Here is a 24,895-nt window from a genome sequence, read left to right on the forward strand (position 1 = left end):
TGGGGGTGTTTCAGTGGCTGCGGTTGTGTGCACACGCCTGCCCAGAGTGGGTAGGGCGAGGCCAGAAGCTGCTGCTCCTCGAGGTGTCCTGTGTTCCAAAACGAACTTGCACACCACGCCTGTGGCTCCTGGGAAAGAAAATAAAGCAATCCCACCACCAGTCAAAACAACAATATTTGCACCGCTCGGGCACTAACCGCCGGAGCCTCCCTCCTCCTGGCCGGCTGACAGCACCTGGCTGGGGCTCGCCTGTGCCGCCAGGGCCCCCGCTGCCTTCTTCCCATGAAGCTCCTGTTCCTGGCTCAGAGCGGCCTCCTGGAGCCTCTGGATCTCTGAGTGCTGCTTGGGCGGACTCAGCCCTCAGCAGTGCAGACTCTGCAGCCCTTCCCTCAACCCCAGGGTACAGCTTGTGTGCTGGCCTGCCTTGTGGGGCTGAGGGTGAGACCCAGGCTCCTGCTGCCTGCTGGGTAGACTCTCCCAGGCTCGTGCTGCATGCTGGGTAAATGCTCCCAGGCTCCTGCTGCATGCTGGGTAGACTCTCCCAGGCTTGTGCTGCATGCTGGGTAGATGTTCTTAAGCTTGTGCTGCATGCTGGGTAGATGCTCCCAGGCTCCTGCTGCATGCTGGGTAGATGCTCCCAGGTTCCTGCTGCATGCTGGGTAGATGTTCCCAGATTCCTGCTGCATGCTGGGTACATGCTCCCAGGCTCATGCTGCATGCTGGGTAGATGCTCCCAGATTCCTGCTGCATGCTGGGTATATGTTCCCAGACTTGTGCTGCATGCTGGGTAGATGATCCCAGGTACCTGCTGCATGCTGGGTAGATGCTCCCAGGCTCGTGCTGCATGCTGGGTAGATGATCCCAGGTACCTGCTGCATGCTGGGTAGACTCTCCCAGGCTTGTGCTGCATGCTGGGTAGATGTTCTTAAGCTTGTGCTGCATGCTGGGTAGACGTTCCCAGGTTCCTGCTGCATGCTGGGTAGACGCTCCCAGGTTCCTGCTGCATGCTGGGTAGATGCTCCCAGATTCCTGCTACATGCTGGGTAGATGCTCCCAGATTCCTGCTGCATGCTGGGTAGATGCTCCCAGATTCCTGCTGCATGCTGGGTAGATGCTCCCAGGCTTGTGCTGCATGCTGAGTAGATGTTCCCAGGGTCGTGCTGCATGCTGGGTAGATGTTCCCAGGCTTGTGCTGCATGCTGGGTAGATGCTCTCAGGTTCCTGCTGCATGCTGGGTAGATGCTCCCAGGCTTGTGCTGCATGCTGGGTAGATGCTCTCAGGTCCTTGCTGCATGCTGGGTAGATGCTCCCAGGCTTGTGCTGCATGCTGGGTAGATGCTCCCAGGTTCCTGCTGCATGCTGGGTAGATGCTCCCAGGTTCCTGCTGCATGCTGGGTAGATGCTCCCAGGGTCATGCTGCATGCTGGCTAGATGCTCTCAGGCATGTGTTGCATGCTGGGTATATGTTCTCCCACCCAGCAACACGCAGCCCTGGCATAGAGTTCTTGGTCTCTTTTTCTCTGCCCCCAAGTTCAATTCTCCTTCCCTTCGCTCTCCTCCCCTTTTTTCCTTCCCTTTCCTCTCACCTGGCCTCTCCTCCCCTTCTCTCCTCTTCTCTTCTCTATCCCTTTCCCTTTGGTGGCACTCTTTTCTCCCTCGCCTGCCCTGCTCCTAGGCTCAGCCCTCAGGGTCATCTTCTGTCTCATCTGCTGACCAGCAGCTGATCTTGCCCCAGATGTTCCTGATGCCTCCAGGCTGCATTCCATCCTGGACATCTTTGGGGGGCACTGAGGGTTGAACCCAGGGGCGTTCTACCTCCGAGCTACACCTGCGGCCCTTTTTATTTTGAAAGAGTCTTCCTGAGTTGCTGAGGGTTTTACCTTGCTGAGGCTGGCTTCAAACCTTCCATTGCCAGCATGCCCGGCTTGCCTCCCCCTCGTCTCAGGGCCCGCAGCTCTGTTTATTGTGTGCCCAGCACGGGCAAGACCTGCCTCGTCCTTTGCCTGGAAAACTCCTATTCATCCTCCAAAGCTCACCCACACCTGAGCTCCCCCTGCGTCCTGGAGATCATAAGGAAGCTTGACTTGCGAGGGCAGGGTGGGCGCGCCTGCCTGCGCTGCTCTGAGTTCTGGAGCGCTCTCAGGTGGGGAGAAGTGGACAGCCCTCGCTGGCTCCCCGAGGGCTGTGGGGCATGCTGCGCCCAGCTCCTTCTGCTCCCGAGTTGCTTTCCTTTTCTGCCCGCCCTTTGCTTCTTGGAATCCTGCCCCGCACACGCTGCTTGCAGCCAAGTCCCGTTTCAGGCTCGCTTTGGGGGAACGCGGAAGAGAAGGCAAGTGGTTCGCCAGGGCCCGGATTTGCACAAACTCACTGCCTGAGTGGCGGCGGCCTCCTGCAACCTGCAGACCTGCTGCTAGCGTGTCCAGTTGACGCAGGGGAAATTCAGGCATGGGGAGGTCAAGCAGGGGGACAACTGTCTGTTCCTCCTGGGACTCGGGGCGAGGAGTCCTCGGATCCGGCACCTTCCCAATACAGCAGCAGAAAAAAGCGCTGGGTCCAAGGCACCCAGCCCATGTTGCTCCCCTGGGAGAGGAACCTGGATGACGCAGTGGCTGTGCAGACCAGGGCCTGCAGGGTGAGAAATAGAGCGCCCTTATCTGCCGGAGCATGTTCCAAGACCCTCAGTGGGAACCTGAAATTGCGGATAGTATCTCAGAGAGTGAAGGTAATATAGACAGCGTGGATACACCGCAGAGGGACAATTCGCAGCCCAGGGGGTTGGAGAAAGGGGCACAAGATCAGAACAGTACACAGTGTGACCCTGATGAATTCTCCGGAAGTTTCCCTCTGATGTTTTGGAGTCATTGTTAAGCTCAGATGACTGAAGCCACGAGAAAGGAAACCACAGGTAAAGGGGGCAGTAGCTGGGCGTGGTGGCGCATGCTTGTAATCCCAGTGCTTGGGAGGCTGAGACAGGAGGATTGTGGTTCACGGACAGCCTCAGCTGCTTAGTGAGGTCCTTCACAACTCAGACCCTGTCTCAAAAATTTAAAAAGGCTAAAAAAATAGGCGTGGGGGCATAGTTCAAAGGGGCTAGGTGCAGTGCAGTGGGACATGCCTATTATTCCAGTACTTGGGAGACTGAGACAGGAAGATCATGGGTTGGAGGCTAGTCTTTGGTAATTTAGGAAGACCCTATTTTATTTTTTAATTTAATTTAATTTTATTTGCGGTACTAGCGATTGAAACCAGGGCATTCTAACTCAGAGCCACACACCCAGCCCTATTTGTTATTCTTTATTTTTAAACAGGGTCTCATTGAGTTGCAAAGGGCCTCCCTAAGTAGCTGAGGCTGGCTGGATGTGGGCGCAAGCTTGTAATCCCAGCATTTGGGAGGCTGAGACCAGAGGATCACGGTTCGCGGACAGCTCAGCTACTTAGTGAGGCCCTCTGCAACTCAGTGAGACCCTGTTTCAACATAAAGAATAAAAAATTGGGTAGGGGGAGTAGCTTGGAGGTCAAATGCCTCTGGATTCCATCCCCAGACCCGAAAAATAAATAAATAAATAAATAAATAAATAAATAATTAAAAATAGGAATGGGGGTGTCTCTCAGAGGTAGAATGGCCCTTGTATTCCATCCCCAGTACCACACACACACACACACACACACACACAGAATAAAAAGTAGGGCTGGGGGTGTAGCTCTGAGGTAGAATGTCCTTGGGTTCCATCCCCAGTACTGCAAGCTAACTAACTAAATACAAATAAATGATAGATAAAATAAATTATAGTGTGCTGCTGGCCTGGAACCTGCGATCCTCCTACCTCAGCCTCCCAAGTGCTGGGATCACAGTCCTGCACCACGGGGCCCAGAAGACCACACAGGGCTTAAAGAAAGCCCCCCTTTCTTTGGGGCTGCAGACACTCATTCCTGGGGCCGAGATAGCACCACTTCCATTTTCTTCCCCATCAGAAAAGAACATTAATGACAACAGTTCTTATCTGTTGAGTAAGGACTTAGAACAGAGGTTAGAATAGGGCCAGGTCCCTCATAAGTACCCACCAATGTTGAACAATAATAGCTGGGCTGGCGTGTGGCTGAGGGGCGGCTCCTGGCAGCCACAGGGGCAGGACTTTCTGATTCTTGCCTGAGGCTCCCGGTGAGTCTGGGCCATGGCGGTAGCAGTCTGGGGGGCCCCTGCCGCGGCTTGGGGCGTCGGCAGCCTGCTGTGTGCCGCCTTCCAATCTCCCTCCCTGTCCTGTCCCTTCTCAGATACAGATCTCTCCAGGGGGCTCTGACTCCATGACTTTCCCTCCCCCCTCAGGGTCCTTCCTACTTTTGCTTTTTTGTGTGTGTGGTACTGGGGATGGAACCCAGGGGCTATCTACCTCTAGGCTACACTCCAGACCTATTTTATATTTTGTTTGGAAACAGGGTCTCATTAAGTAGTTGAGGCTGGCTTTGAACCTGCGCAATCCTCCTGTCTCAGCCTCGCAAGTACTGGGATTACAAGTGTGCGCCACCACGCCCAGCTCCTACTTTTTTTTTTTTTTTTTAAGTACTGGGGATTGAACCTAGGAGGATTCCACCTCCAGCCCAGTTTTAAATTTTTTTTTTGTGTTTGCCTCGCTAGGTTGTTGTGAGTTTCCCTCAATTGTTGAAGCTGAGCCAGGTGTGGTGGTGCACGCTTATAATCCCAGTGCTTGCAGGATCGCAGATTTGCAGCCAGCCTCAGCTACTTAGTAAGGCTCTCCACAACTTAGTGAGAGCCTGTTTCCAAATAAAGAATAAAAAATGGGGCTGAGGGTATATGGGTTCAATTCCCAGTACTAAAAAAAAAAAAAGTTGCTGAGGCTGGTCTTGAACCTGTGATCCTCCTGTCTCAGCCTCCTAACTACTGGGATTACAGGTGGTGTGCCACTGTACTCAGTGCTCTGCCCACTTTCTACTTTTTTTTTTTTTTTTTTTTTTGCGGTACTGGGGATGGAACCCAGGGGCATTCGACCTCCAAGCTACACCCCCTGCCCTATTTTTTATTCTTTATTTTGAAACAGGGTCTCACTGAGTTGCAGAGGGCCTCACTAAGTAGCTGAGGCTGTCCCTGAACTGTGATCCTCCTGTCTCAGCCTCCCAAGTACTGGGATTACAAGTGTGCCCACCACGCTGGCTGCCTACTTTTGAACTTGAGGATTCCAGACACTTCTCACTGGCTGTGGAGCAGACATCTGCAACGACCTGGCCACTTGGAGCTTCCCCAGCACCCTAGTCTGTTTCCTCTGGGCCAAACACTTCTCAGCATGAGTGAGTGTGTGTGTGTGTGTGTGTGTGTGTGTGTGTGTGTGTGTGTGTGTGTGTGTGTGAATCAATGGAGGAGAGAGGGACTGGCCCAGGGATACCGGGCATGAGGGGAAAGGGGGTCCCAGGCAAGATGGAGATGGAGCAAGGACCTCGGTGGCCAGCCCAGCGCCTGGCCTGGCCTGTCTGTGTTGTATGCTAGGTACAAAGACGCCCAGAAATCTCTTGCACAGCTTCTCCCCTCTGCTCAGTTTGCAGGCTGTAGGAAGTGGGCCTGGCCCTGGCGGTTATCTCTGGTGCAGGCTCGCCCACATGGCCAGATCAGATGGCGCAGGAGGATGGAGTGACCGCCTTCACTGTTTTCTTGGCCAACAGGCTCTTCTGACCCACTCCCAGGAGGCCTGGGGCTTTTCTTTTCTTTCTTTTTTTCCTTTATGGAACCCAGGGACATTCTGCCTCTGAGCTACACCCCCTGCCCTATTTTTTATTCTTTATTTTGAAACAGGGTCTCACTGAATTGCAAAGGAGCTGAGTAGCTGAGGCTGTCCGTGAACCGCGATCCTCCTGTCTCAGCCTCCTGAATGCTGGGAGTACAAGCGTGTGCCACCACGCCCGGTTCAGGCCTGGGGCTTTGTCTGTGAAGTTCCCTGAGTCCCTGGGCCACCCCCTGCAGGAAGGTTGGAGGGTGGAGTCATTGGCATCTCCTGAGTGATGGGGACTGAGACTGTACTGATTGCCAATAAGGGCAGTATCAATTGCTAATAACAAGTTTTCATACCTAGGCAATAAAACCATTTTCTCTGTCTCTGTCAGCCAAGCGCTGCAGCCAGGGTTGACCTTGGTCAGCTCAAAGTTGGCTGTTAGCCCAGCTAAACACTGAATGTTCAAACACAGATACTGACACTTAGAAAAAGAATTACATAGACTCTCACAGCAGGTTAGACTAAAGATAAAAGATGAAAAAGCAAGCTATATTAACCCAGGATTAGTTACTAATAACACAAAATAGTTACAGCCCAAACCTCTATACTTTAAAAGACTATATTCCTGTGTTCTTTTCTTTATTATAAAACAAATTTTCAATATAGTAAGTAACTTCCAGCAGACAGAGATAAAGAAAAGCTGGGAACTCACCAAGGACACAGGTGGACAGTGCATGCTTTAAACTTTAAGAATTAAAAATAAAACAACAACAACAACAACAAAGCGGGCTTCTACCCTGGCGCCCCTGACCCTGCTAACCAAGTAACACATTTTGACCAGCGCTGTCAGACCTGTGTGTCCCTGTGAGGGTGGCAAAGGAGGCCAACAGAACAGGCTCACCCAGCAGAGACGGCTGGCGGGCCTGCACCTGCCTGGGTGGAAAAGGGGACCATTGGCTCAGCAGGACGGGAGGAAGGAGATGATGGATTATTATGAGAATGTCAAGTGCTCAGAGGCCTCCGTGTCTTACTTTAAGGCGCCCCACTGCGCCCCTCTGACGTGGTGCTTGACTGTCTGTCCCTTCTTCCTACCTTAGTAATAGTAAAGCTTGGCTTAAGCTTGCAGCCGTGCAGTTCTGGATATCTTTCTAAACTAGCTAAGAACAAGAAGCCACGGTGACATCCCAAACCGTTACAGTGAGGCATGACCCTCGGGGCTGGCTGGTGCTGCAGGCTCCTGGCCTGGTCTCTGGCCCTGGGTGTGTGTGGGCCACTGTGGATGAGCGAGGCAGAGCTGCTCAGGTGAGATGCCGTACAGATGCAGTGGCTTCCTCCGGCCGGCCTGGGCTCTCCCGTGCTGGTCCCCCCCTCCCCCCCGGCAGTGCAGGAGGACTTGCCCCTGGCTTCTCTGTGGTGTGGGTGAGTTATGGCGCTGGGATCCAGCCGCTGAGCTGGGCAGACCTGCTAGCTGTCTCAGCTCCAGGGGTTAGCTGGAGGGTCTGAGGTGTAGGGGGGCACACAGCCCTCCCGCCATTCCCTCCCCTGGTTCTGGGCAAACACATCTGGGGAAGGAGTGGTTTTCCTCTGTGTGGGCTCCAGTCTCCTCTGCTGTCTCTGGGTGTGTGTGTTCATTAGAACTAGCTCGTGAGTGACAGGAAAACCCAAGTCGTAGTTTTAAATAGGACATTTATTTGTCTCTCCCATCGATGAAGTGGAGTGGTGCTCGGTCCAGATTTGTTCTGATGGCTCTGTGATCACCAGGGATCCAGGCCCCCTCTGATACGTGGTCTCTGCCTCATGCAGCAATGTGGCTGCCACGACTCCAGCCGCCCATCAAGAAGGCAGAGGGGGAAAGGGACATACTCTCCCCAAAGTCACACCCCATAACTGACACAGGATCCTCTCCGTATATTGCGGGGTGGAATTCAATCATACAGCTGCACCTAACCTCATGAAAGGTCAGGAAGCACCGTCTCTGGTGTGGGTAGTTAGGTGGCACGCTGAGACCCAGGGGTCTCGTGCCTGAGGAGGAAGAGCCAGCAGGCTGGAGTGTGACTAGTCCTTGCCACTCGGTGCGGCTTGCGTGGAAGGTTCCAGATGCTGTGTGATGCTCCCGGGCCCCTCCGGGGAGCAGCATGGAGGGGGGCTCGTCGTCCTTGTGACAGCCCTCTCTGCTGCACAAGTTTTTCTTCGTGGTTCGTCGTCCTTGGGGCCACGCCGGTGGCAGGTGCAGGCGCCCCCTGGCGTCTCCAGCAGGGACAGGATTAACTTGATGATCAGGGCCAGCCAGGCCATCCCAAAGAGGATCCACAGGGACACTATATTCTTGTACCACAGTGGGTAGGAGCGGGAGGGGTCCATCCCTGGAGAAGAGGTGCGCTCAGAGGAGGAAGAGGCTGGGGAAACTGGGACACGAGGGGCCCACGGGGCAGGTTATGTGAGTCCCGGCTGGCCTGGACGCCGGGCTGGAGGTCACCACCTAGGGTCCCAGGGAGCCTCCAGGATTGGCGGCGGGGTGTGGAGGCTAAGATTCCTCTTGGTCTTTCTGAAAGACTCTGTCTGCGTCTTAGCCTACTGCTGCTCAGAGCGTGGCCTCCAGACAGGCCTGGCACGGCCTGAGAGCTCACTAGAAATTCAAGTGGCCAGCTGTGTACTTGGGAGGCTGAGACAGGAAGATCACAGATTTGCGGCCAGCCAGCCTCGGCAACTCAGTGAGGCCCTCTGTAACTTAGGGAGGTCCGTTTCAAAATAAAAAATAAAAGCCAGGCATAGTGGTGCACACCGGTAATCCCACTACTTGGGATGCCGAGCTGAGAGGGTCACAGGGCTGAGGTCAGCCTCAGCAACTCAGTGAAACCCTGATTCATAATAAGAAGGGCTGGGCCTGCCTGGAGCAGACGTAGAATGTCCCTGGCTTCATTCACCGGCGCCAAATGAATGATTGAATAGATGATAGATAGGTAGATAATGATGGAGGGATGGATAGGGCTGGAGTGGAAGTAGAGTGTGCCTGGATTCAATCCTCAGCAACACACACACACACGCATGCATGCACGCACGCACGCACGCACGCACGCACATTGGGCAGCTGAAACCTATTGACTAGAAATTCTGGGGTGGCCCACCAGCCTGTTTTCCCTATTTTGCAGTACTAGGGGTGCACTCAGGGGCGTTCTACTACTGAGCTCCACCCCAGCCCTTTTCATTTCTTCATTTTGAGACAGGGCAGCCCTGAGCCTGGCCTGGAATCTGCCTCCTGCCTCCCAAGGCGCTGCACCTCCACCCCTCCTGGCGGGGTTGACTCCGTCCTCACTCCCAGCTGGGACGAGCCCCATCCCTGGGCTGCGCTCTCCTGTCCTATTCAGTGCCTTTGCTGGGCAGGTGGCTTCCGGCCCAGGAACGAGTGCCCCTCCTAGGACTGCTTGAGTCCGGGGCTAATGTGGCTCTGGTGTCTGTGGCTGCCTGGCCGTCTGCCCACCATTGGCTGCCCCGACAGGCTTGGTATGGGGCAAGTGACCGCTGGGGTCGCTGGAGACTCGGCAAACTCCCACCAAGGGCTGCTCCAGCCCGCCCCCCTCGGCCTGTCCTGCTTCCCGCTCAGGCTGGGACCCCATCCAGGGTGGCCCTTTCTGTCTCAGCCCTTGTCCACCCCCCTCCATCCTGCTGGCCCTAGACTGCCCAGGGTGCCTAGGCCCGGCCCCTCCTGCGCCCCTGAAGGCCCTCGCTGCTGCCAGGAGCTGGGATTGGATTAGGCTGACTGCGTTGGGGCCCCAAATGAGATCAGCACTCAGGCGGGGGCTCTGCTCGGCGGCCCTGCCCCCACCACTCCTCTCCTGGCCCCAGAGGAGGAGACACTCGTCCCCTTTTTTATTTCATTTCTTTTTTAAAGCTAAAATCAGAAGTAGCAGGAGACCCGGCAGCTGGCAAGGCGCTAGTCTGAGCTGCAAATACCGCTGGGAGCCCGGGCCGGGCCGGGAGGAGGGGAAGAGACTGGTGCCGTCCCCGGCGGACACACATAGCTGAGACGGGGAGGTGTAGAAGATTCTGGAACACCTGTGACAGCGGAGTCTAACCTTGATTTGCTCCGCCTTGCCGGTCTAAGGCCTAAACTGCCTCCCTGCCCTGTGCGGGTCCCAGTTTCCCATCTCTACAGGGAAGCACTGGGCAGCCCACTGTGGTCACTTGTACCAGGCACTGAGCCCTGCAGAGGGGCCAGGCTGGGCGACAGACCTCCAGAGGTAGAAGGGCAGCTCCTCCTCGACTCTGCTCCTGCCGTGGCCACAGGTCTACCCCAGAGATGCCCATCAGCCCCGGCGGCTCCTGAGGCGGCTGCAGGACCCTCTGATCACAAAGTCCCTGGGAGATTCTGGACTCTGTCCTCAGACTATGAGAAACACTAAAGGGGGTTGTTGTTGTTGTTGTTATTGTTATTATTATTATTATTATTGGTACTGGAGATAGAACCTAGAGGCATTCTACCTCTGACTCACACCTTTAGCCCTTTTAATTCTGAAACAAGGTCTCGCTTGGTCACTGAAGGTCTTGCTAAGCTTTGTAGGCTGGCCTCAGACCTGCCATCCTCCTACCTCAGCCTCCCAGTGTGCCACCGTGCCTAGCACACTGAAGGTTTTCGGAGGAGCTGAACAGGTGACAGAAGTCACTTTATATTCTAAAGGTTACAAGACTGAGGAGGTGTGGGGCGAGGATCCAGGCTATAACTCCACAACACCACCCAACTGTGCTCTGTGTGAGTGAAGGCAGCCCTTTAGGCTGTGTGGTCCCAGCCTGTGCAGTGGCGCCCAGAAGTCCTGTTTGAGCTGGGGCGATAGAGACGGCAGAGTCGAGCCCACTCTCTGGGCTGCAAGGCCGCAGGGTGGCCCTCGGAGCTGCCAAGCTGCCGGGCTCAGCTCTCCTAGGCGCGACTTTTGCTCCTTGTTAGGGGCACACCTTCAGAGTTAAAGCGTGGTTCTCAGGAGGGGAGACCAGGCAGGGGCAGCATCACGAGGTTTCCTGGGGAGGAGGTGCTCAAGGAAGGGCCTGAGTCCTAGAGAGGGGCTTTGAGGCTGTCTAGAAAACCATGAGTTTTAGATAAACGAGAATTTGTGTCTCAGTGTGTCCTCAGACAGGTCTCTTTTGCCTCTCTGAGCTTCCGCCCCCTCAGGGAAGAGCTGTGTGTGTGAGCTTGTTACCAGGTTGGGGTCTGCCTGGGGGGGTCTCACTCCAGGGCCACGGATCCAGCAGGGCAGCGCCCTGGGGGCATTGGGGGGGGGGTAGTGCCAGTGACCTTCCGATGGAGGCCTCAGGGCAGGGGAGGGGCAGGCTCACTGGTCCGCCCTGTTGCTGCGGGGACTGTCCTCTACTGCCACCTGGCGGGCACCTGCCTCTGCTTCATGGGGCCTGCCTGTGGCTGGGGTCTTTGGCCTCGCAGGGTCCTGCCCACGATGGTATCCCGTTGGCCCTCTGGCCGGTGGGCCTCCTTGCTGGCTCTCAGTTTGGCTGCCAACCATTTTCCAGCAGGGACCTTGGTTTCACAAGCCCCAGACTCTTCTGCCTGAGTCTGGGGGCTCAGGAAGGTGCACTGGGGCGGGCGGTGGGCGGTGGGGAGGGTCGGGCCCAGAGGGTTGAACCAGCCTAGGCCCATGCCTCGGCTGCGGCCCGCCCCACGCGTGGCCAGGCGCGGGTGCACTCCGGGCTCTCACCAATCACGTAGTCGCCGAAGCCCACGGTGCTGAGGGTGATGAAGGCGAAGTAGAAGCTCTCCAGGTAGCTCCAGCCCTCCATGTGGGAGAAAAGCAATGGCGGCAGCAGCAGGAAAAGCATCAGGCCCCAGAGGAGCGCCACGGAGCCCGCCAGCCACCTGGCCGGGGCTGGGTCCTGGTGCACACAGCACAGCACCGCCTGTGGCTCTGCCCAGGCAGGGGCAGGGCCAGGGCGACTGCCCCGGCGAAAGCGGTAGCCGGGGGCCTCTGCTCTCGGCTTTGTGATGTCCAGGCTTCCAGCCAGGGCCCAGGCCTGAGGGGCAGGGTGTCCTTCCTGTCCGCTAGGGCCCAGCCCCTCCCTGCCTCTTTGTCACCAAACACCCCATTCTGGGCAGCGACTCCCCAGTCTGCCTCCTCCCCGGCAGTCACCTCTGCTCCACCCCTCGCCACAGAAGACCCCATTCCCACCACGCCCTCATCCAGGAAGGGAGCCCCCGGCCAGTGGCCCCTCACCTGCTGGGCGCCCCCCAGCCTGCGGGCGCAGCGGTGGACTCCCCGCTGCATGAGGTGGCCCAGTCGGCTGAGCACCACAAGGTTGAGCGGGATCCCCCCCAGCGCAAAGAAGATGCAGAAGAGGCGGGCGGCCATGGTCTGGGGGCTCAGGTTGCCGTAGCCTGAGGCAGGAGGGGCACCTCAGGACCCCTTCTGGGGTCCTCATGGAATGAGTGGCCTCATTCCATGGCCACTGCAGCTGTGGGCAGCGGCGCTGGCCAAGGGGCCCCTCAACTCATCCCAAGCCTCCCTTCCAAATCCGAAGTATGCCCCGCCATTTGCAGATCCGGGGATCGTAGTGTGCGGGACTCAAACACACCCAGCATGGTGGGGTCTCATCCCTCCGCCTCCCCTGCAGCAGGTCTCAGGACCCCAGTACAGTCTGCGATCATCCCTGGGCCCTTGGAGCAGTTTTCCTCACGTCTACTGCACACCTGGCTTCCCAAAGTGGGACAGAGGGGCCGGGAGCAGATGGAGAGCTGACCTCAGGAAGTGGCCCCTCTGGTTATGAAGGTCAGGAGAGGCGGAGGCCAGGGGAGGATGGGGCTTCACATAAGGACTCCATCTTCCTGGACATTCTTTTCTCCTCCTTGGTCTGAAACTGGTGTGTGTGTGTGTGTGTGTGTGTGTATGTGTGTGTGTTCGTTCTACCTTTGAGCTACACCCCCAGCACCTCTGCTTCCAGGTCTGCTCCCCCTGCACCAGGAGCGCCTCAGTCACAGGCCCGTTAAGACCATGTTTATGTTGGTGCCCTGTGAATGAGTGAGGGGCAGGAGCAGGAAGAGGCCAGGCCAGGAAGATAGCTGGGAACTCTGAGCTGGGAGGGAGGGCCAGGGTCACAGGCCCGGGGTAGAGGGTGGGGATTCAGAGACTACTGACCCCACACCCCTGGCTCCTGGCCGCCTTCCTTCACGTCCCCTGCTTCTCTGCAGCTCAAAGCCTGCTGCTCGGATGCACAGTGGGTGGGAGTCCTGGCTGCCACATGCCGGGTCTTGTCCTAGACCCTGGGGATGTGAAGACCCAGAGATGCCAGCCTGGCTCGTCCTTCCAGGGGCTCAGGACATGAAGCCCCAGAGCCTCCCAAGTTCTCAAGGACGGCCCGTGTTCCCGTGTAGCCCCGAGATCTGCCTCCAACAAGCACTGGCTTATTTGAGGCTAGAAGGAGATGCCCCTGTGAGCTTTGCCCAGCCCACTCTGGGGAGGACAGGCTGGCCGCAGGTCTTGGAGAGAGGGTCCTGGCCTAGCTGGGGTGGGAGGTGGCCAAGACCCAAGTCACTGGTGGCATCTGCCTGCCACCTGGTGGTCGGTGCGGCATCCTGCAGGGCGAAGCTCAGGCTGGGTGAGCTGGGGGCACCCGGCCCGAAATTTCCTGGGTTTCAGAGCTATGGGGATCCAGGGCTTCACTTTGCAGCCCCCAGGCGCCGTCCAGGAAAGGTTCATCACCTTTTCTACAGGTTAGGGCCATCCCAAAGGGAAGAGAGGGGACTGGAGCAGACAGTGATGGGATGGGGTGTTAGTGTGTGAGGAGAGGCTCTGGGGATGGAGGGCCCTGTCTGTGGGCACAGGGCATGGCCGCCTTCCCCAGGCAGGCACTGGGGTCTCCCAGATCTCTCCTGGGTTTCTTTCTTCCCTCCCCCGGCTCAGTGTTGGGATGGCTCAGCTGGAGAGACAGGACACTCCAGGTGCCCAGAGGCGTCTCCCCTCTCCTGAGAGGCTGTGGAGGACAACCGTGCCCTTGGGGCAATACTCTTCCAACGCCAGCATCTCCTGCAGACTGCTGGGGTGGTGGGCCCTGCTCAGCCGACAGCTCAGAGGAGAGGAGCGCTAGGTAGCACTTCCCCATTGCCCGTGGGGAAGGCGCTGTGCCGCCCTTACCAATGGTGGTGACGGTGGACACGGAGAAGAAGAAGGAGCCCACGAACTCCCAGCGACCCATGCTGGTGGTGTTGCCCAGCAGGTGGCCACCATCTTTGTATGCTCGGATGATGTCCTGGGGGAGAGGCTGCGTGAACGGCGGGCTCTGCAGGCAGCCGGGCCCCTGCACCCTGACTTTCTCTCTCTCATTCATGGTCCTCACCATCACTCCTTAATCCTGGCCTGGCCAGGACAAGGAGTCTCATTCAGCCGGGAGCTCCCCAGAGGCAGGGAGCACCTTGCCCTCTCTTACCCCCAGCCCAGGTCCAGGGGGTGCTGTGATAGCTCACGGGTGGGTGGGGCAGCCATTCCTCTGCGCTGTGCTCCCTCCCCTGCCAAAAGAGCATCTTTGGGGCATCCAGAGGCGAGAGACCTGACCTCAGCCCACCAGTCACGGTGGGGTGGGTGGCACTAACTCTGGGTGGGGATGAAGGAGGCGGGGCAGCCGCTCCATGCTGTCACGCCACCACAGTCCACCTGGGCAGCCTTGCGGGGGCTCTCCACCTCTGCGAGGAGGGTGTGGGCAGCCGGCCGCAGGGCTGGCGGTGGCCGCCTCTGCTGAAGCATGCAGGTGTGCATGGAGTCTGCAAGCGAAGGCAGCTTAGCAGAAGGTCCTTAGCAGACAGTCCTCGCCTCCCTAGCGCCAGCTCCTGCCCACTGCGAGGGCTCAGAACTCCACACCGCTTAGTGCTTGGTCGCGCCCCACCCCGCAGTTTCCTGCTACCCTCCTGAGGTCTGGTTTCTGGCTGGAGACTCGGGCATAGGGCCTGCCCTCCTGTGTGGAGGAACCACTGGATTATAGAGTTTGGGCTGGGTAGGTCTGGCACTGGGCTCTCAGCGGAAGGGTATGGGGCGAAGCCAGAGCTCTGATGTCAATGCAGCCACCAAGCAGAGGCATGTTAGTCTGCCTGGCAGTGTTAGTCGCTGCCTGGCAGTGACTTCAAAAAGAGCTCCAAGGGTGAGAATGCCCCACCTGGGGACCCGTGCCCTGCCTCCCTTGACGGCAGGGTCCCCGTCCTCTGAGCAGTGTCTGCCCCTCCACACCCCATTTCAGCCCTTCTCGGCATTCTTAGCTGGGGCTTGTCTGTAGCCTTTAGCATCCGAAGGCTCTAAACCCAGACTGTGCACTTCCAGTCCCTCTTGGCTGCCCCTGCCCCACAAGCCTGTCTCAGGCTCCGGCAGCGGTGCCCCTTTCCCCACAGGTTCTTAGGGTGGAGACCCTGGCCAGCGCCCCCTGAACTCCTTGCTCCCAATCTGCATATTTGCACCCAGGTTCTCTCTTCCCACCCTCAGTCCAACCCTGACCAGTGCCGTGCGCCACGCTCTGACCCATCTGGATGGCCCTGATGGCTTGTGACCCAGGGAAGCACGCCCTCCGTTGTCCCCACCCCCACATGCAGACCTCTGGGCCATGGTGTGTCTCCCGACAGGGCCAGTCCTGCCCTCTGGTCCCCTCAAAGAAGGCTCCGAGCACCCCACGCTGCAGGACGATCTGGCCAGAGCCGGGTCCATCCTGCGGCTAGCACTCTAGCCTAGCCCCCTGCTCCCACCCCAACCGCGCAGCCCTGTAGTGGGCGCTGACCTGCCCCACCTCTCTTTCCTGGCGTTTCCCATCCTGGGCTCCTGCATCCCGCACTCCCCCACCCCATCCTGCTGCGCCCCGCAGTCCCCCTCGCCCCTGACCCGGATCAGCAGGTCCAGCGCCGGCCCGTCCAGACACGTGAAGTTCTGCAACAGCGCCCACTTGTCGCGCTGGAAGCTGAGGCTGGAGTCCTGAGCCGCGCGGCCCTCCAGCGCCCAGAACACGCAAGTGCCCAGCACCAGGTAAGCCAGGTAGGCCAGCAGCAGGAGCAGGGTACCTGGCAGCGGCACGGCGCAGCAGCCTCGGGACCTGCATTCCTGGACCGCGTGGGCTTGCAGTAGGTGCATGGCGAGAGAGGCCGGGAGCGTGGATGGAGACTGAAGCTAGGGCCAGACCGCCAGGAGGGATGTGCTGCCTGACGGCCTCACCTTCCCACCGAAACCCAGGGACAAAAGGAGGCTCTGAGCCCTGGACACGTGGCCCCGCCCCAGGAGTATGTGGAGTGTCCACCCCAGATCTGGGGCAGGGAGCCGGGAGGGCTGAGGGCAGCTGCAGGCAGCCTGTGGGAGGGAAGCCCCCCCCCCCAGCATTTCCTGCGGCCTGTGGTGGGAGGGGCTTCTGGAAACCACTCAAGGGGAAGAGCAAGCAGAAGCCAAGTTTATTGTCTGGGGCTCCTGCCCAAGTCCTCGGGCCCTGGGACGTCTCCAAGGGCTCCCAAGTGCCAAGTTCTTCTTGACCTCCCACACCACCATGCGCAAAGGAGAGGGACCCCAACTGGTCGCCGTGTGTCTGAGCTTGGGCAGCAAGGGGACCTGGACAGGAGACCCCGCTGTCCCAGCTTCTGAGGAGGTGCCCCAGTCCTTCCTCCGCCCAGAGCGGGGAGGGTTCAGGGTGTGTAGAGGCCGCAGGGTCTTCTGGTTCCCAGGCCTCTCTTGGGTGCAAGCTGGGTCACCCATTGCTGTGACTCCGCCCTGGGTCTTCCCGCCACCCCCCGCCCCCCTCCCCCGCTGCCCAGAGGACCCAGACATGGGCCTGCTTGCTTTTGGGGTGGGGAGGTAGGGGCTGGGGTATGGTCTTTGGTGAGACTGGGCGTTGGATGGGCTGGTCCAAATCTCTCCTCTCTTAGGGACCATGATGCTGTGTTTGGGCAGGAGAAGGCCCAGCTGGAGAGCACATCCCATGGAGGCAAGGCGTCCACGGAGCTCTTTCCCCAGAAGGCTCCTGGACTCTGCTGGCCCTTCATCTCTGGGAAGGCTTGGAAGAAAACAGGGCACTCAAGGGTGTGGTGAGCTCAGGGAAGGTCATGTCCAGGGAAGGGGTAGGACCCCATAGAGGCCCTAAGCCTTGTTCAGGAATGTTCCTGGCCTCTGGAGAGGGGGGCTGGCGAGCTTTGAGAGGTAGCGGGGAGCTTTCTGAGCACGGCTTCCTGTTAGCGCTAAGATTGTTCTAGAGTGTCCCCCCTCTGTGGGGACTGCTCCAGTCAGGATGGTTGGGGCAGCCTCTGTTCATCTGGTCCCACTAGGGAAGCATCGCTGTTGCACCCCCAAAGCCTGGTGAAGGCACAGAGGGGGACCGGGCGCCTGCCACATGAGGCCACCAAGCTGCTTTTTGGCTGCTGCCTGAGGTCTGGGGGATGGGGGCAGGGGTGTCTGGCTACAACTATCCATGCTGGGTTTGGCTTTTCCCCAGGAGAGGCAGCCACGAAGGCTCTGGGACCAGGGACACATCTCTCTCTACTCTATGCACATCTTTGACTCTGTCCCTACATCTCCTCTCTGTCATTTTCAGGGACACATTTGTCTCCTTCCTCTTTCTGGAGAGCTCAGGACCAACCCCTAGCTGGAAGGCATGGGTTGGGAGAGGAGGGGCAGGGCAGATGGCATCCTCGGGTGGGAGGGGAGGTTGGAAGGGGTTGCTGGGATGAGCTGCTGGGACACTAGGGGCTCATGCAGAGATGGGGACCTTCTGGGGCCGCGGGAGCCCATCAGGGTCGGGGGCTGCCTGGTCCTTGAGGCTGAGCCCCCTGCGGAGGAGCCGGAGCTGGGAGCACCTGTGCAGGAGCAGGGGGCCCAGGGAGAGGGTCAGTGCCATCCAGGCCAGGCCCAGGAGGATCCAGATGGCTGCCAGGCTCCGGTACACAGAGATGTAACGCTTGCTGGGGTCTCTGCCTGCAGGGGAGGGGGTGGCGGGCATCTGAGGACACAGCCCTCCCAGGTTCTGCATCCCTGCCCCCAGCCAGGACGCCTTCCTGATATCAAGAATTGGCAGTGAGGTCCCTGGTGGATGTGTCCATCACCGGCGACTTCTGAGGATCAGACTGTCCTCTGCCGATAGTGTCCCCTCCCACGAGTCTTGGGAGGCCCCCCACCTAGAGATACATGACCACCCTGTTCTCACCAACAACAAAGTCCCCGAAGCCGATGGTGCTGAGGGTGATGAAGGCGAAGTAGAGGCCCTCGCTGAAGCTCCAGTCCTCCACGTGGCTGAAGAGCATGGGTGGAGCGATGAGGACGGCCAGCGTGCCCAGGATCAGGAACAGAGCCAGGCCCAGGACCTGCAGAGTGGAGCGGGTGGGCCAGGCCACTCACTGACCCTGACCTGACCCTCACCCTGCAAAGCCTGGCAGGCTGTGTCCCTGACTGGGTGCCCAGGCCAGGAAGGTGGGGGAGCTGTGTTAGCCGGCCACAGAGGGACTTGGGGACCCTTCAGGCTTGATGGTGGGGAGAGGAGGGGAGCGCTCACCTGGGAGAGCCTGGGCTGGTCCTCCCACCTTGCCAGGGTAGTCAGGTGGGCTCGCAGCCCTGTGCCCAGGTGGTCCAGGAAGACCACGTTGAGAGGGATGCCCACTAGGGCATAGAAGACACAGAAGACCCGGCCGGCCTCCGTGCTGGGTGCCAGGTTCCCGTATCCTGCAGCGGGAAGAGATTGTGCAGATACAGGAAGGAGAGAGTTTAGGTGCCTTCCACCACCCACGCCCGGACTCCATCTCCGCTGGTGCTAGTGGGGAAGCTCCCTGGTTCTGTATTTACAGAGGATCCTTCTGTGTCAAAGGTGTGATTCCTGCAGGTGCCTCGGCCATTCCCAGCAGATGATCTACTCTTCCTTACTTTATTGTATTTACCCCTGGCTACTGGGTGGGAGGATTTTGAGTCCTGAGGCCACCAGCTCGAGCCCAAGTGTGTGCCTCGGCCCTGCTCACTGTGCCACCTGGACTTGCAGGGAATTGTACTTCATTGAGTGCACAGGGAGACCTGCTCAGAGAGGCCCGGGCGTTCCTGGGGCCCGGTAGAAGCAGGCTTCTGGCTAAGGTGCACAGAGGGGCCTGTTCTTGGGACACTCAGGATGTCACCTTCACTTTGGGGCCAGTTTCCATATGCAAATGACCTCTCTCCTCAAGTCCGCATCTCTACCCAAGAGAACTTTCTGGCCTGGGGTGTGTTTGGTCTATGGGTAGGTCCCAGACATGGAGAGTTGACACATGGGACTAGCTGTCTCCTAGGCAGGCTGGAGCTGGGGGATCAGTTTGCCCCCGTTTGGCCCCCATGGGCCGTTCAGAGGATGGGGTCTGCATAGCCCGCAGGAGGTCTAAGGGGAATGAGCCAGCCACCGACCATCAGACCATCACACTGGGCTGCCTTTCTCTTCCACTCATCCCTGCCCCTTGCCCAAACCCCTGTGTGTGCATCCTGAACTGTGTCCTGCATAGACCACATCCTCCCCTCAGCGTCTGCTCTGGGAAGGGGAGCCCGCCCTGAGACCTCTGGGAAGGCCTCTGGGAAGCCCTTCTCTGCCGCGGCCCTTTACCTATGGTGGTGATGACCGTGCCTGCAAAGAAGAAGCTGCTGCCGAAGTCCCAGTTGCTGGGGCTGCTGGAGTTGCCTTTGGGGTTCACGCCTTTGACCCAGGCTTCCACAATGACCTGCATGGGGCGGGAGGGGGCAGCTGACTTCACGAGCACCGAGCTCTCGGCAGGCTTTTGTGGAGTCCCAGGCAGTAAAATCCTAGATCATAAGGTCCTCGCTTTCCAGAGGGGAGACGAAGGAAGGCTCTGAGTGGCCAAGCAACTCGGCCACGGTGGGGGGGTGGGTTGGACTGCAAGTCCAGGCTTGTTGCCCGTCCAAGGCTGGCAGAGGGGAGGGCTGTGGCCTGGGTCAGCAGAGAGGGACCGCCTAAGCAGATGAGGTGGGTGATGCTGTAGGAGGGGTCCAGGTGGGGGCCATGGTGGCCAACAGTGCTGTGCACTGGGTTGCTAGGGGGATGGAGCTTTTAGGTTGAACTTCTTGGAGGGTCTGCTAGGACACAGGAGGCCCCGGGGCTGCCCTCTCCTGGAGCTGATGTTGGGGTGGCGGTGAACTCTGTGCTCTGAGCGTGGCCCATGTCTACCCATGTCTACTGGAGGAAGGCATCAGGGACCCACACAAGGGGTGTGCGTGTACGTGTATGGGTGTGACGTGCTGTATGCATGGGTACTGCATGTTGCGTGTGGGCCTTTGCAGGCTCCAGCCCGAGGCACTCTGCCCCTGCCAGCCCTCTCCCTTTAGCTGTGAGCCCTCCGGGGCGACAGTACAGCCCTGTCACCTGGTAGAGCCAGTCAGGGTGGGGCGCGGGGGGTGTGGCAGCTCTGGCCCTCCTTCTGTTCCTGTGGGAACCGGCGTCCCGCGGGCTGGTGAGGCGCTTTGGCTGGGATGCAGGGTCCCTGGAGGCTGGGCCAGTCTGGACGTTCTGCTCCTGGCCGTATCTGCTTCTCCTCACTCTGGCAGGGACGGGCCTCTTATGCTGTGGACTCTGGCCTCACTCCCTCCCCCACATTCCTGAGAACTCCACTCCCTGGAGACCCTGCCCATGGGGGCAGACTCTCCCTAGTCCCCGGCTCTCCATCCCTGAGAAGGGACCCGGCCTCCTGGGTGAACTAAGTGCGTGCGTGTGCGTGTGTGTGTGCGTGCGTGCATGCGTGTGCGCGCGCGCGCGTGCGCGTGTGTGTGTGTGCTGGTGGCTATGAGTCACCGGTGGTGGGGAAAGGGGAGGATTTGGTGCTGTGAGCTGGGTAATCCTTGTTCTGATGTGGAGCAGGGTAGCTATACCCTAGCCCTTTTCATTTTTGATTTTTTTTTTTTTTTTTGCAGTACTAAGAATGGAACTCAGGGCCATTTTACCTTTGAGCTATACCCTCAGCCCTATTTTTGATTCTGTATTTTGAAAGAGGGTTTCACTGGGTTGCAAAGGGCCTCACTAAGTAGTAGCTGAGGCTGTCCAAGAACCGGGATCTTCCTGTCTCAGGTCCCAAAGTTAGGATTACAAGCGTGTGTGACCATGCCTGGCTTTCATTTTTATTTGAGTCAGCATCAACTTTCCCCGCTTTGGAGCCTTGAATTTACTCTTCCTGCCCGGCCTCCCAAGTACTAGGATCACAGGCTTGCAGCACCTGGCTCAGGTGAGTCGTGTGTGTGTGTGTGTGTGTGTGTGTGTGTGTGTGCGCGCGCACTAGGGACTGAACCCAGGGTGTTTTCCCGCTGAGCTCCCTACCCCTGGCCTTCTTATTTTTTGTTTTGAGACAGGGTTTCACTAAGTTTGCACCACTGACCTCTACTTATGATCCTTCGGTCTCAGCCTTTCAAATATGGATTTGTGCCACTGCGTCTGGCTGGAATAATTTTTTAATTTTACTTCTTTTGTACTGGGGATTGAATCCAGGGTTTTGCACATGTAAGATGCGTGCTTTACTGCTGCGCTATATCCCCTCTGTAATCGTGTGTGTGTGTGTGTGTGTGTGTGTGTGTGTGTGTGTGTGTTAGGGATTGAACGCAGGGCATTCTACCTTTGCGTTACATCCCCAGTTCTATTTTACTTATTTTTTGAAACAAGGTCTCACTAAGTTGCCGAGGTAGGCTGTGAACCTGCGACCCTCTTGGCCTTCCCAGTGCTGGGATTACAGGCGAGGGCCACCACCCCGGTTTGGAATCAAGTTTTAATTCTTTACTTACTACCATTTATGGCTGTGCTGAGAGTTCAGCAGTGACGTGTGCTTTCCCAGAACTATCCCTGTGAACTTTTGTCTCTCAACTGATTCCCCTGGCAAGTAAGGGTCTGCTCTGGGCCCAGGGCTCTGCCCTGGGAACACCCTGGGGGCTCACCAGCCGTCCCGCGGCAGCCAGGCCTCAGCCCCTCCTGGTTCACAGGGCCAGTCAGAGCCCACTCCCCGACCTCAGGCCGAGGGCGCCGAGGTCTCTGCGTCTCTGGGGCTTACTCCCTAGGTGTGGGTGAGCTCCTGGACCCCTCGCAGTCCTGACATGCGTCCCATCCACCCTGTCCACCAGGGAGCATTTCTAGGCAGAGCGGGGCGGGACTCTCAGGGCTCTGGAGAGTTCTTCCTGATCGTCCGTCTGTGAATCATCTTGTGGGACAGCTCTTCTCGGTCTCCAGGGACCCTCAGCACCCCCAGGGGATGTGGACACCTAACCTGCTGGCCCTAGGCCTCCTGGTCTGGGTGTGGCCTGCACTGGCCTTTCTCCCGAGCTCTCTGGTGCTGGATGTGCCAGGCTGTGGCTCTGGCCGGTCCTGGGCCGGCACGTGGGATAAGCTGCGTGGTGAGAGCAAGTTCTGCCTCGACCTGAGCCTGTGCAGCTCCGGCCGACACACTCCACCTCTCTGTCTCCATTCCCATTTATTGATTTTTGAGTTAATGTTTTTGGTCCTGGGGATCAAATCCGGGGCATTCCACTTGAGCTATACCCTACGCCATTTATTTATTTATTTATTTATTTATTTATTTATTTATTTTGAAATAGGGTTTCAAGCCGGGCATAATCCCAGTACTTGAGAGGCTAGGACAGGAGGATTGTAGGTTCTCGGCCAGCCTCAGCTACTTAGTGAGGCCCTCTGCAACTTAGTGAGACCCTGTTTCAAAATTAAGAATAAAAAATAGGGCTGGGGGTATAGTTCAGAGGTAGAATGCCCCTGGGTTCCATCCCCAGTACCGTCAAAAGAAAAACAAGAATAAGAAAAGAATAAAAAAGAAAAGGAAAAAAAAAAGAATAGGGTCTTATTAGGCTGCTGAGGGTTTTAATACACTTCTGAGGCTATCCTTAAACCTGTGGTCCTCCTGTCGTAGACTAAGTACTGGGATTCCAGGTGTGCACCACCACACCCAGCTCTCCTGGACCACATATAAGCTGGAGACAGAGATAGTAACAGGTAATTTGAGAAAATGCCTGTAAGATGCTCGGCACCAGGGTCGTGATTAGACCAAGCCCCGTTTCTCACTGCATTCTAAAAGCGACCTTAAGCCTGGTGTGGTGGCGCATGCTTGTAATCCCCAGTACTGGGGAGGCTGAGACAGGAGGATTGCAGGTTTTGTGGCCAGCCTCAGCTACTTAGTGAGGCTCTCTGCAACTTAGTGAGACCCTGTTTCAAAATAAAAAAAAATACCAATTGTCTCTCTAGGATGGATCTGCACTTGGTCTGCGTCTCTGCAGCTAGGATGGCGCTGCCTGGTCTCCCTGGTCTTCAAGGCACTCACCTTCCCCTACAGACCCACTCTTGCCTTGTTTCTGGGTCTGTTGCAGGGTGACCCTGTGTGGTACCTGTGTGTGCCGCTGGCACAGCTGGCAAAGCTCAACATCTGGCCAGTGGCCGCCATGCCCGGCTCCAGTGTGTTGAGGCAGGAGAGCCAGCATGTGCCTGCTCTGTCCTGCACCTGCACCTCCACCCTGGGTGAGAGCCAGGAGCACGGGAACGGCCCTGACTGGGCAGGGGAGGCGCTGAAACCTGGGAGAAGGGTGTGGCTGGGGCATCTGCAGCGGTGCCAGCTTGAAGGGGCTTTCAGTGCCCCGGCATCTGTAGATGGGTGGCTGCTTCTCACCTTACGGGTGAGGGCTTCCGGGCCCAGAGAGGTTAAACCACTTTCCCAGGGTTGCTCCGTGAGCAGTTGTGGACCTGGGCCCAGGATCCAGGCTCAGAACTCACCAGGCCCTCTGCTCCTATTACCTCTGCTCCTGTATAGGCTACCAAGGGCCGGAGATGTGGCTGAATGGCAGCGCGCTTGCCTAGCATGCGGAGGCCCCGGGTGCCACCCCAGCACAGGGGTTACAAAGAGGCTCCCTAAGGGGGCGGCCTGCGTGGGTGGCCCAGTTCCACTCGTGACCCCCCCTCCCTTCACCTGCAGGAACTGCTCCAGGGCCCACTGGTCCAGGCAGGTGTAATTCTCCAGAAAGCGCAGCTTCTCCACCTGAAACTGGTCCCGGGACTGCACCTCGGCCTGCTTCTCCAGCAGCTGGAAGACCGTGGCGCCCAGCAGCAGGTAGCTGATGTGGGCCAGCAGGAGGGGCAGCAGCTGGCTGCAGAGCCCAGCGCGGGCCATGGTGCGGCCCTGCCGGGGCTGTGGTGGGCTACTGGGCAGCGCGGGAGGCAGGGAGGGTGATGCCCGGGATTGAGCTCCTGCTCAGCACAGGTGTCTGCAGGCGGGAGTCTGTTTGAACAGTGTGGCTCTGCTGGGCCGCAGTAACTGCTGAGTGCAAACAGCCCCCAGCCCCGCCTTTCTTCTGTGGGTAGCGAGCGGCCAGTCACGTGCACTCCTTGGAGAGTCCGACTGGCGTCTCTTCTGCTCACCTGCTCACCCTCTACCTCTAGAAGGACTGGGTGTCCAGGCCCAGGGGCTCCCCCAGCTGGGAAGCTGCCAGCCCCCAAGCAGAGGCATGGGGGAAATGGCCAGGCCACCTTCTGCTCATCACCTTGGCCACAGAGTGGGCCAGGAGAGCTGAACTGCTTGCTGCCAGGCCCCCGAGGATGAGGAAACCCCTGACAAGCCAGGGGAGGTGAAGGGGCAAGGGACTGTCTTGCCGGGAGCGTGTCAGCTGGTGCCGTCCTGAGCCGGGTGCTCTGCGCCATTGCTTTTGCTGATAATCAGTCTTGTATGAACCCCATGAGCAGGTCACCTGCAGAGGAAAACAGCCTAGCGAGGTGTGTGTGTGTGTGTGTGTGTGTGTGTGTGTGTGTGTGTGTGTGACACAGCTATGTTGAGACACAACCCATGACCTGGACCATTAACACATTTAGCGAGTATAACTCAGTGGTCTGTAGCATATTCATGGAGTCACGCAACTATCAACACAACCAACTTTTATTACTTCAAAGAGAAACCCACTCAGTCTTTAGGATATCAGCCCCTATTGTCCAAGCTGGCCCGTGGCCTCTGGCAACCACTAATCTGCTTTCTGTCTCTGCGGGTTTCTGTATTTGGGATGTTTCACATAATGAAATCATACTGGACAGGCAGATCCACCCCAGCCTCAGCCTGGCTCCTGGGGAGCTCTGGCGGCTCAGGTGTCCCGTTAGTCCCAAGAGGAGCCCCAGGTGCAGGCCAGGCAACTAGAAGAAAACCCCGCTGAATGCTGGGAAGGAGAGCCGAGTGCTGACGCTGCCCCTCCCGCCTTCCA

General features: G+C 58.1%; 2 protein-coding genes across 2 annotated transcripts; both read right to left on the bottom strand.

The window, feature by feature from the left end:
- Positions 1-7,772: 7,772 nt before the first annotated feature.
- Positions 7,773-15,811, bottom strand: KCNK17 (potassium two pore domain channel subfamily K member 17; the record flags this gene model as incomplete). Its single annotated transcript, XM_080700568.1, has 5 exons — positions 7,773-8,080; positions 11,417-11,591; positions 11,930-12,090; positions 13,844-13,958; positions 15,566-15,811. The coding sequence occupies 5 exons, from the start codon at positions 15,809-15,811 to the stop codon at positions 7,773-7,775; spliced, it is 1,005 nt and encodes a 334-aa protein (XP_080556694.1).
- Positions 15,812-17,408: 1,597 nt separating this feature from the next.
- Positions 17,409-23,820, bottom strand: KCNK16 (potassium two pore domain channel subfamily K member 16; the record flags this gene model as incomplete). The annotated part of the gene is made up of 5 exons (XM_080699971.1): positions 17,409-17,632; positions 17,862-18,018; positions 18,207-18,373; positions 19,269-19,383; positions 23,620-23,820. The coding sequence occupies 5 exons, from the start codon at positions 23,818-23,820 to the stop codon at positions 17,409-17,411; spliced, it is 864 nt and encodes a 287-aa protein (XP_080556097.1).
- Between the last annotated feature and the right edge of the window lie 1,075 nt (positions 23,821-24,895).

The sequence above is a fragment of the Muscardinus avellanarius genome (genome assembly GCF_963383645.1).
Source record: "Muscardinus avellanarius genome assembly, chromosome: 8".
Classification (NCBI taxonomy): domain Eukaryota; kingdom Metazoa; phylum Chordata; class Mammalia; order Rodentia; family Gliridae; genus Muscardinus; species Muscardinus avellanarius.